At 45.1% G+C, this 12,337-nt stretch overlaps 1 protein-coding gene across 1 annotated transcript in view; it reads right to left on the bottom strand.

The window, feature by feature from the left end:
* LOC144128642 (cell adhesion molecule Dscam1-like) overlaps nucleotides 1-12,337 on the bottom strand; it is an 87,669-nt gene that overhangs the window by 54,584 nt on the left and 20,748 nt on the right. Inside the window, exons 3-4 of the mRNA XM_077662191.1 lie at nucleotides 1,065-1,445; nucleotides 269-430 (exon numbers count right to left, since the gene is read on the bottom strand). Coding sequence (XP_077518317.1) covers nucleotides 269-430; nucleotides 1,065-1,445 — 543 coding nt within the window. The remainder of the gene's footprint in view (nucleotides 1-268; nucleotides 431-1,064; nucleotides 1,446-12,337) is intronic.

Raw genomic sequence — 12,337 nt, 5'->3', positions numbered from 1 at the left:
GAAACAAATGGATAATTTTGCTGACGAGGGGGTGCTCACCAGGGCGTGTCCTCTGTAAGCATCTAACCCCAAAGAAAACTATGTGTGAAACCGAATGCAGTCAGCACTTATATATTGACATTATTATAGGCCTTTAAAGCCGAATTCATTGCAGTTTATGCCAATCATGTCGGTGCTGCTTTCGCCAATTTTGATCGCCATAAAACCGTTAATTTCTATCATTCACACACTCAATCCCTATTTCCCTAGCCTACGTGAGGAAACAGACCTTTGTTGCCAGACGCGTTGATGGTGAAGCCGTCGTCCCGTATCCAGGCGTCGACCAACGTGTACTGGCGCATGTACGACGGCACGTGGCACTTGAGCACGGCAGTGTTGCCCCGAATCACAAAGGCGTCGTGCACGCGTGGCTCGTAATGATAGTCCACCACTGCGAGCGACCAGAACAAAACGGGAGAAAAATTGTTATACACAGAAGTGATGTTACACTTTCCTACTCTAGAAAGCATAGTTTTTTAAGAGTGGGTCCCTATATTCTATTAGCTTGGCCCCCTTTTTTTGTTTAACTTTCGTCTACACTGTTATCGTTGCAGGAACTGTTAGAAGCATGGAACAAAACATATTTAGAAGACATGCAAGTTTAATGGTTGTCACTACTGTGGGCAACCATTGCAATAGTCTTCGTGTCCAAACGGCTGTTATCGACTATCACCAATGATTGAAGAATGATATCATGTAACTATCAGCCATTTTTCACAGTGTAGCACCTGCTAACGTGTCATTGTTAATTTTTATGTGTTTTTACTTGCCTCCACTCCCGTGGTGTTGGTGTTCACTAAGTACATAAACAGTCAACCCCTCAGTGAGACCTGGAATCTTTCCAGCAGTGAAGGTGACTTGCTCTTTAATAAACTGATGCTAAAGTATAATTCAAGAAAGGGGCAGCTGTACAGCCTTCTTGCAAAATTAACAGCGCTAGAGAAAGTCCTTTCGAGCAGGCTAAGGCTGCCATGGTTGCATTCATATTTATTCCGACCGCTGGCTGAATAGCGCATGGAGCTCACCGGCACTGACGTGGACTTCTCTGCTGGCCACTGTTCCGAGCTCGTTTGAAGCTACGCAGTGGTAAGAGGCCGCGTGCACGTCCTGCCTGTACGCTTCCGCCAAAAACGCAGGGAAGACCAGCGTGCCGTCCCCGGCGAGGAGACGTACTCCAGGCACTGGCGGGACAGGGCTGCCGTCCGCAGTGGCCCACCGCAGCCGTGGGGGCGGCTCCCCTCGGGCCGCGCAGCGCAGCTCGCCGCCGCTGGCATTGGAGAATTCGAGCCAATGTGGAGGCTCAAGCGTGAAAGAGGGACCACGGAGGGACGGTTTAGCTTCCCTACTTTTTCCTTGCGGCGATAAAAGAGCCGATGCGGAGGAGACGCACGTAGTGGCTAGGCAACCTGCAAAATACAAGGTCGAGAAGTGAATATCTTGTGGGAATGCTCTATTTGAACAAAACCTTTAGGAAAAGTTTCCGGGACACAAGCTTTTTTATTTTTGGTCTTTTGCCGTTTTGTGTAGCCAATGAGGCATCGCTGACCTGGTTCAATAAGTGCTCTAAGCTTCTAACTGTTTACGGCGAAAAAAATCCTTGTGTCATCCTTTTCTAATGTTTCAGTGCAGTAAGCGCTCCGCTTAAGCTTATGCGCCTAAGAAGGCTGTACGTAAGTAGAGTCCGAAGAATTGCTTCGCCCATGGAAAGGTAACTGACGCTCAAAGGTCACTTGCCGCCAAACAACTCTCATACTTCGTCTAAACCACCAGATTACCATAGGAAGAAGAAACCACCTGTCGCACCCTGAAAAAATTCCGTCGTCCTCGTGCGACTACCGCAAAGAAAATAACATTTCTAAAATGGACCAGCATATGAACCATTCTAAGCCATCTTGAATGTAATGTTTCAAAACTGCTGCCACACCCATATTTATTTATTTTTTTTTCATTTCTCCCCAAAATAAACACAACAGTTTAACGTTGCCGAATAGCCGTTAATGAACACAATTCTCATTTAAGTGCTATCAAAACAGATGAAAGAAAAAAGTTATGCTCTCAAGATCTCACAGTGAATCAAAATGTTTAAGGGAAGCTCAAAAAGGCAGGCGCCAACCCTCATGACATAATGGGCTGTGGACTCTGAAAGGTTGGCTGCAGTCTGTAAAGCTTCATTCGCGTTTACTTCCGTGCGAGCTTCCAAGTTTAGGGGCGTTTAGTGCCTCCAATATATCTGTGCGGTTCTTAGACGAGACTATTGTAGAAACTTGGCCAATTTCGTCTTCCTCGAAGTAGTCGCGTTGCGGAAGACAAAGGCAAAGGAGAGATGTGCACACCAAGGCACCGTTGTGTACTCTGTCCTTTTCGCGCAGTAGAAGGAGCTCCAATCTGTTATATTTGAATGTGCGGGTAAAATAATTTATAAGCCCGACGCAAACTGTACAATCAAGAAGGAAAGTGGCATCACGAGTCGCATATGCCTTTCTTTAACGCTTGCTTGCGGAATAACGCCGTGTTCTCTCAACTAAAGCAGACCTGACCAGCCTGTGACACTCAACACCACTGTCACCCCTCACTACAGTACATTTGAAAAGCTGACAAATTCCGCATCTCAATACCACCCAGTAGGTAGAAGTAAACTGAGCTCTTCCCAAGTGTTAATGTTGTTACTTCAGTTTAAGAGAGGATCGTTTTCTGCACGTATAAACAAACCGCCAATTCAAATGTCAAGGTTAGCAGGAACCTAAAAATCGCTACATTATGTCACTGAGCTACTCAACGGGGTAAAAAAAAAAAGGTTCGCCACATCTTTCCTACAATCTTTCCACATCTTTCCTGCTGTTTTTATATACTGAACAGCAGCATCGCCATGATCACTCATGTAATTATAACCGGAAATATACATCGACCGTACTCATTCTCCAGAAAGGAGTCGGGGGGAGGGGGAGGGGGGGGGGGGCAACTGCGGTTTTTTTGTTTCAGCCTACTTCAGCACAGGGAACGAAACTATGCCATGTACGCAGGGCAAACACCCCGTTACGAAAGGGTGGTACGATGAACAGAGTGTAGCGATTGGGTACTTTTAGAGGTGGGAGTAATATTGAAAGATATTAAAAGCAACAGAGCATCAAAAACGACATAGGCGAGCAGAAAACGGTCATTAATAAGCCCAGTTTTGATGAACGAATCTTGACATAAGTAATTTTTCAATAGTCTCGTGAAGTTCCTTTTCTTTGTAGAGACCCATATCTTCTTGGTGTGCTTTTGTCCTTTAATTTTTTTCCAAATATGGAAACATGTAGTAAACAGCTGAACAAATGCATGCACTCTTATATAGACAGGCTGAAGAGCCGTCGCTAAGAAAACGATACTAGTTCGAAACAGCGAGGAAATTCTTAGCTGAATTGCACAGATAGGTGACCAGAGTATTCATGCAATAATGAAAATATATTAAGAATAAAAGAAACCACCAAGCTCATAAGCTCTGATAGTACCGTAGATTACTAATGTGCGCCATTTATTACTGTTCTAGGTGGTGCCACGTTTCATACTGTTTAGTATATTACATATGCCCATATTTTTTGTGCTCAAGACACAATAACTATGATTGTGCTCCTTGAGATGCTCCCTTCTATTATTGCTTAGGGCATTCATCTTGAAACTTTTGCAGGGAACCGAAATATTACGTGTTCTCGCATCGGGGTTAAATTTCTGCGCAGAACCTTTCTGTTAAGAGCCTCATTAAACGAACACTTTCTTTGTTTCTACACTCGTGGAGCTCGCATTTAAACGTGCGTAAGAAATCGATGCTTCAGGAGAATATCCAATTGGTAAAGAAGGACCGCTGAGGTCTTCTAAACATATCATCAGAGCGTGATAAGGAGTGCTTTGAATCAGATGTTTTATTTCTTCACATTAGTCTTTCACGCTTTCCACGCTGTATACAACGTCAGCATTGCGCAGCCAGGCCAAAAGATTTACCTCTTCGCTCTAAACAGTAAGAGACGCAGCTACAACTTTTGATCCGCAGCCTGCACCACAGTTGCCGGCCACATATTGAGTGTGATGTTTACGGCAGCTGACTTGCGCATTTTCTAAGCCTAGATGGACCACCTCCAAAAGCATTTTGCAGGCGGCAATATACACAACACCCCAGCCCTGTTTCTTTACACTGACAACTTCCTCTTTGCAATTTTCATGCGTTTCTTACTTTCCCCTAGTAACTCATTTTCTTGGCTACTACTTTGACTCTGCTTTTGTTTCATTTTCAAGTGCCGTGTTCTACCCATGGTAACTTTCCAGAAAACGATACCGAACACATCAAAACATAAGCCTTTCGAAGTGAACCTTGCCCGAAGTGGTGGTCGTATGCTGCCGCAGACATCCGGCGCTCCGAAAACACCGGGCCTCCGCCAATTCATGGAAGGGATCAGCGTGCCAGGCAATTCCTGCTTTTCTTGCAGGTTTTATCTCCCGAAACCATTTCTCTGTGTCGAGGGAACAGCTCTCCGAGGTAAAGGGGGAGGGGTGGAGGGTAGGTGGAAAGTAGGGCGCCGGAGGGGTGCAGCGTAATGTCTAGGCCGGAAGCGATCGATGACAGCCGCTCGCGCCCCCCTGCCCCGCAGCAGCTGCGGTGTGGGTCTCGGCAGTTGTCACGTTGAGCCTTCGTCAACGGCTGCGTGCGCCCGGGCTGTTCACGGGACACCGGGAGCAGCCAGACGAGTAGACCCACGGGCGCGGCCTTCGACGCGAGCTGACGGTGCGATCGCGGAACGCCTATGCGCCATGACTGCGCGCGGACGTGCGCACCGATGTGTGGCGCGACGCCGGATTGGACTGCGTGAACCTGCGTGACAATGCAGGGCTTGGAGGGCCCGTTCTATAAGTAACTCCGGCTGCTAGGAATAGAGGAGTGTAAGCTAGGAGATATGAGAAGTACGCAAAAAGCTCGTAGAAACAGAGCTAGCGCCAAATGAAGATGGAAAGCGTTTATCGAGTGTACAGAAACTTATCGTCTACAGGAATCATCAAGTACATTCGCCCACACACTTGTCTAGAGCGCTCGAAGGGTGCGCTCTGTTCAGCATGTATGACAATCTCTGCAATATATTTTGTCTCGGGAACTGGAGCAGTCGCGCGGCGAAACGAAGACGATGGCACATATTCGTCACTGTGGGCTCTGAGACATTCGAGTCTCATTGGGTTTTGCCAGCTGCTGGGTCTTCCAAAACAGTTCGACAAGCCGAATATAATGCATGTTGAACTAACACACGCGCGCACTAAGCATAGTTACTCAAGCATGCATGAAACTCGGAAGCTGTCTCATTCGTCAGTTTTCTCCGCTGCTTTCGTGGTGCCTCTTGCTAATTCAAGTTTAATTATCGAGCCGGCTAATTGCGGGCAAGAACCTGGTAGTCGGCAAAGGCACATCAGTGAAGGCAGGCAGTCATTTGCCGCTTTTCACAAGCGGGAATACTTGCCCGCTAAAAAGAGACCACATCAATAACATAAGAATAAGATGTTTCTAAGGGCAAATAATACAGCAGGCGCGCATCTGTTTAATTTTTCTCAACAATCAGCAGATGGGCGCAACGAACAAGTCTGCTTTCTCGAGGATCACTAAGCTACTGAACTAGGCTGAAGGCTCCAGGAAACAAATCACGAAGATGCCTTTTACTTCGCTTATCTTAAGCAAAGTATTTCGTGTAATCGCAACTCATGGCTTGCATGCAAACACCTCAGTTAATACCACCTACAATAGTAATCTAGGTGGTACTGTTTCAACGCAGCGAACAGCGCGCCGCAGATAACGGGAAGGTGTGTATTCCCTTGTGACGTCAGCGATCAGAGGTTGCCAGAATATCACGCTGTTCGCAAAAGAAACGCAAATTTTTTGTTTAAAATATGTACCGGTCGAATGAAGTGAAAGTTGGGAAAGTTGGGAAAGTTACACTTTAAAGCGTTGGAAAATGATTGCAGTAAGCAGTGCAAGCACGAAAATCGCCTCTCGTAGCCCTTCAACGGTAACGCGTCACACCCTTAAGCTCAAGTTTAAATGTCTCCTCAGAGTTTTTGTAAAACATGATAACTTTTCATTCTTTTTTTTCAAAGCGGTAAAACCTCTTCCCAAGCACGTGAAATTGAACTGCTCTAAACAAAGCAGGTCTCAGTGGTGAAGAAAAGGCAAAGTGTGGGTCGATAGACTGAAAGAGTAATCAGCCAAAAGAAATCTCATTAGTAGAAGTCGGAAGAGTTCTTTTTTTCACAGCTGATATTCGGAGCCTCCGCAGTGGCCGTTGGTTATGGCGCTCGGCTGCCGACCTGAAGGACGCGGGTTTGATACCGGCCGCGGCGGTTGAATTCCGATGGAGGTGAAATTCTAGAGGCCCGTGTACTGTGCGCTCTCAGGGCACGGTAAAAAACCGCACGTGGTTGAAATTTCCATAACCCTTCACTACGGCGTCCCTGATAGCCTGAGGCACTTTGGGACGTTAAACCCTCATAAACCATAAACCAAACAGCTGATATTTCCTCTGGAATACTTGAAGCGGATTATTGAAGCAACCACATAAAAAAACGCAATATAGTGACATGGACAAGTTCTCTGTGGACAAGCATTTTATCAGATTGCCAAAGAGGGAGGTGTTTGAATGAGCGTCTGAGAGAACGAGGCCGATCACTTGAGAAGGATACCGGATCTTATCTACCATTTCATTGCAAACAGTGAAAGTGTAAGCTTCACTTGGGTGAAACCATTGTTCCGGAAAGAAGTGGAGACAGTGTGGCCCGCGAATTGAAACAGGCCTTCTTCATCAAAAAAGTGCATAGGTCATGTCAGTCACCGGTGAAAATCGCCGTTTAAAAGCTAACACGCTTTTTTAGAAGCCCGGTGTTGAATTTTTCATGTGAGTATGAAGCCTGGGACCGCGGATGCCAGATTAACTGAAGGTCCATGTTTTTGTCGAGGTAGTAGAATTACGTAACAACACATTTTTACTGCCGCCTATCTGTTTTAGATCTTGTTTTCATTTTTCTTTATCCCTCTACACTACGTGTCATGCAGCTTATTTTTTACATTTCTTCAAAAGTTATTCTTTTTAGTTGATTCACGTTATCAAACATGTATTTTATCGCTTTGGGGCCCTCTCAACCAAATTATATTTACTGCCGCTGATTAGTACTGGCACCGTACGCCTATATTTTATGTGAGTTTCTTAAAAAGAAAATCATTTCTCACTAAGCTCTTGTTCGTGTCACTAACTTGTGGTTGCTCTTGTTTGCACTTCTTCCTGTTAGTTACACTAACAGGAAGTTATACTAAGCAGAACGCGATGAGAGATGACACCAGTCGTAATACAGATATCAAACCGCAACAGTAAATCTCTTAATTTTTGCCACCATGCTCTGATCATTTTTGTCTAAAATGAACCAGTTCACCCAGTAGAATGTTTGCTCGTTCAATTTTTATATAAAGAAGAAATTATATCTTCAGAGCTCTCTTAGTGCTCAGTCTCCTCCTCTATAGTCTGCAGTTGGCTTCACATTGAAATCCTTATTACTAAACTTACTAAATGTTCTGTATAGATCTAAGTATGGAGTAGTGGTTGAAGCATACAACATTGTGCGTGCCGTTTGGACGCAAATAAGGCCTTATTTGCTATTTTTGAAATCAGTTTCACCGGGCCGCACAAATCCTATGTTTTTTGCATCCTAAATAATTATGTGCACCCATGACGAGCAGGGAAATGTCAACGCTTCCTTTTTTCGCCTAAGGAGGAAAATGTGCACCGCATAAATTACCGTTGTGCATAAAGCTGAACTTTTTGCATGCCTGTATTCTGAGGAAATCCTATGTCCACTGCCAGAGAAGCATAAATGCGTTTTGCTTGACATGCTGATTCATGATTTAAGAGCAACACTGCTCGCACTCTTTAATTTCAAAATTATTTCAAAAGACTTGAAAGTTATCCAAAATTCCTTAGAACATTTGGCGAGTGGTCTCAATGCAAAGATATAGCCGCCGCGGTGGCAGAGTGGTTACGGCGCTCGGCTGCTGGCCAAAAGACGCCGGTTCGATCCCGGCCGCGGCGGTCGAATTTCGATGGAGGCGAAATTCTAGACGCCCATGTACTTTGCGATGTCAGTGCACGTTAAAGAACCCCAGGTGGTCAAAATTTTCGGAGCTCTTCACTACGGCGTCTCTCATAGCCCGAGTCGCTTTAGGACGTTAAACCCCCATAAACCAAACCAAACAATGCAAAGATATACTTCACCCATACACAAGCGTTCAATGAAAAGCCGTTAATTTGAGCCGCATGACAAAATTCAAAATGTAGAAATGTGACAGTCAAAATACCATTAGACATTGGCGTTTTATGCCTAGATTGGAAATGAGGAAATTGACCGCACGCGTCGAATATCAGAGCAGGGTTTCCTACTAGTTTAATTGATGTATATGGAGAAGGAATAGTTTTAAGCTGCCGAGCACACATGCAAGCACAGTGTCGGCTACTCTGCGTTTTATGGTGCATTAGTTCCAACAACGCAGACTCGAGGTCGAACCGAGCAGCGGCGTATTTATTCGCCCCAACTTTCGGCTGAGTAACTTGCGTCGCAGCATAAAAGGTAACTAGCCCACACTCTTGTCTCTAGAAGCGTGCAGCATCATGAGAGCTAGAAGCGGCGTCGTAAGGTATTCAAGGCCTTTATTAACAAGGCCTCCACCTGCGCCCCATGAAAGCGTTTCGAGAGGGGCCCATATCATGACACTGTACCCTCAGTGTGATTGCACGCAATTAGTGCGAGTCAGTGAAAAACCATTCTTAAGTTTAAGACAACTTAGTGATCCCATCTATTATCAGCTGGCGTTGCCTGCCGAAGTGCATAGCTTCCCACACGCTGTACAGTATTGGTGCCCAGAGTCGTATTTGTCGTGTGCCCCGACAGTTGTGCGGCGGCTGCAAAGCGACGTGATCTCGTGCCGACTCACCCAAGCCCTAAGTGAATTGGCGACAAGCACCAGTCCTAACCTTTTCTTTAAACTTGCACTGCATGGCTGCGACCCAGAATACAACGAATGCGGAGCGCGGCTCTGCACTGGTCTCTCGGGATACACTTCATTCACCTCAGGTGCGTGCCAAAAAAAACGATGAATATAACTTTCCGCAGCGACAAAATATGGCTTATTACGGGGCCGACACACCTAGGCAAAACCTTATCTTGTTCAGGCAAAAGTATGAACTGGGTTTTGTTTTTAATTATGATCACAAAAGCAAACCAGCTTCTACAACGCTAATACCTAAACGTGACTAATAAAACAATGGAATGAACGACAAAGAAAGTTCTCATCGCGTTCTAGACATCAATCGTCTTTTAAGGCTTATATATCTGCCATTAAAAAAAAATCTGGCATTTCGACTGACAAAGAAACGTTTCGTTTAAATCACCTACGTGTCCCAATGATTGCCACGCACGCAATTAACCTCAGCGCTGCTAATTTGTCCGCTCTCTCTTCGACTCTTCAAGACGTTAGCTTCTATTATATATGATGCATTCATGTACGACTGCCTCTCTCAGTCGCCTGAGCTGCACCACCGTCGTTCGCGTGTCTGCCGCGTCTGGCGCCATTGTCTCATCTTCTCGGCATGGTGTGCTGGCACGTTACGATCGTTTAGGCGTTGACGGCTTCAGTCTAGGTTGCGCAACTCCTCGTCTTCACCAGTCATCACTTGCAGTCGCGTTCCGAGGTATCTTAGAAAATTTGCTCTTTCGGATTGAGGGTACTGGGGGAGACCCATCGTTTCTATCACAATAGCCAGCGACAGGGGAACGGGACCATCACGCGCCCACGTAATGTTACTAACGGCTGGCACTGTTAGACCAGTTTGCATTTCGTTTCCTTTTTGAATTTTTTTTCTGAATAGTATTCATACATTCAACATGCAGGAAAAATACAGTGTTCAAAAGTTGTACGAAAAGAACGTAACATGAATAAAAAAATTCTCCCACTATACCACTCAAATTTGTTCATAAATTCAAATTCTGACTGACAAGGTGTTTTTAAGAGCTTTGACCATTTCGCATGATGGAAGATGCCACTCTGCTCACAGGAGCTCGGGGGATCAAAAGAAAACACACGCTGCGTTAGATCATCCAGCCTACAACAGTTCTATTTCATCTGCTACAGAAGAGAGCAAACCACGCCCTGCAGTAGATTTTGACAGAGCAGATCCAATTTATAAATTATGGTTCTTGTTTATGAAAATTTAGGGAATGAGTTCTTTGCTCATGGCACTTGCACGTTGATATTGGGGGAAAAAAGAGAGCTTGAGGACATGGCGATACAAATAATTCTGTGCACTCCACGAGTGTCTCTCTTGTAGCCCTGCTCTCAAACAGTAGTTGTGCAAGTCACGAAAGTATCGGACAACCTCATCAAGCACACAAGCATCAAATCGCTGTTTCAACTCTATTTCTCTATTTGGCTATTCAGAGAGATTCAAGTCAAGATGTCTTGTAGCTGAACCTAAAAACCAGAAAAAATCGCCGAATCTCGCCCTTCTCTAGTTTAACGGAGTGGGTTTATGAAGTTTAACGAAGTTTTTAAACAGCTCTCAATTCACTTAATGGACAACAAGATGCTTCGGCACGTCCCTATCCTAGCACAGTAAAGGTAACGTGACCGTAGCAAACCTTAGTGCTTCAGCAACGGAAGACTCATTATTTGTAGCACCTACAATCTGGTCGACATTTATAACTCTCCCATTGGCCACCAGGTGAATGCAGGGAGATTTCGGCTACGACATCTTACGACGACCACGTGGATACCGTTTACTCCGAAAAAAGCCCCATGAACCACTTTCGTGTCGTACTGAACCAAAAGGGTTTACTCAGTTTTGTGTCAGAAAATTCGATCTGATGCGGAGTCCAACGCAAGTAAAGGTGAGAGGTCATGCACGTAGTACATTCTGAGCCTCATTTCCATGAAATCACAGTTTCAACTCAAAACATCATAAAACACACCATATTGTTTTGGTCGCTAGGACATGGTCTTCCGTACCGCGCCTTCTTATGCCCGGGGGACCAAAGGTAATTTTTTTGTATATGTTCGCCTGATTTGATGTATTGCCTCACAATCCCTCTTCTTTTCTCAACTACCTCCATCTCGAATTTTTTTATGTTTTTTTGTTTCATCGCCCCGTTGAGCGCATCTCGTCGCGCCCCTATATATAGCAAGCAACGCCGCAGCGTCATTTAGCTGAACCTCCCAACTCGTTAGGTCCACTGTCGCTTTCACGACGATGCTGTCGCCACCTACTTGCTTCGTGTTCCGAACAACGTGCCCCCAGGCTACTGCATCTAGCGCTGGTGAATTCTGCTTTTTTACTGATGCGGGACACCGGATCCCTTGTTAGGCAGCTTGCATTGAGAGGGCGCTCATTTTTGAGCTGCCATGCAACACGGAAAATGCGAGACTTTGTTTACGTCTAAAGTGCAGGGCTTAAAACAAAACAAATTCTCAATGAGTGCGAGTTGTTCGGCGAAAGCAAGCAAGAAATAACAAAATGTGTGGGGCCCTTCACAAGGCTGTTTACAAAATAGACTTGTTTTTTGTATTTACGTTCTTGCTGAGAAAATTGGAGATAATGAGTCTGCTTTTTTCTTCACAATTGTACATTTATTTCGCTTTGTCAGCTCGGTAGAATTATGCCTAAACGAGTGAATTTTCTAAGAATTTACTCTTCCTCTTTTTGGCCTGGATATCAGGGTTCAGTTAAGCTTCTTTGTCATCGAACTAAAATTTTTGACCTAAAGGTCACAAAAAAGTAATTTTTAAGTCAAGAGAACGCAAAACGTGGCGACGCCAGCCAACGGGAACTTGACTTCCGACGCTATCTTACTGTAGCACTAAAACCGGTCCATGAAAAGCCGCTGAGGAAATAGCGGCACTTAACGTGTGGCTTCCTGACGTTAACGGGTCAGCACGTCCGAAATTTTGAGTGCTTCTTTTTTCAGTAGCTTCGTAACCCAACTCGCGTCCGCAGGGGCCGAACGACCGGCTGTCGTCATAATGCGCATCGTGTGTCGTACGCTCTTACCTGTCCAATGGCAGCAAAATACGTAGAATTTGTTGCCTAAAAAAGGTATCACTTAAAAATTATGTTCACTCTTCGAATATACTTGGATTGGCACTCTGAAAATTCGTCAGTGCTACATTGCTTTAACACATGGTCACAGTGTGGTCGAGTTCGAATAAGTGGATGTGTGGTGAATAAGCTTGTCATCGGCAGATATTAAAGAC

This window comes from Amblyomma americanum, chromosome 4 (genome assembly GCF_052857255.1).
Source record: "Amblyomma americanum isolate KBUSLIRL-KWMA chromosome 4, ASM5285725v1, whole genome shotgun sequence".
NCBI classification, from domain to species: domain Eukaryota; kingdom Metazoa; phylum Arthropoda; class Arachnida; order Ixodida; family Ixodidae; genus Amblyomma; species Amblyomma americanum.
The sequence above is the reverse complement of the archived record's forward strand: the minus strand, read 5'-3'. Positions and strand labels throughout refer to the sequence as shown.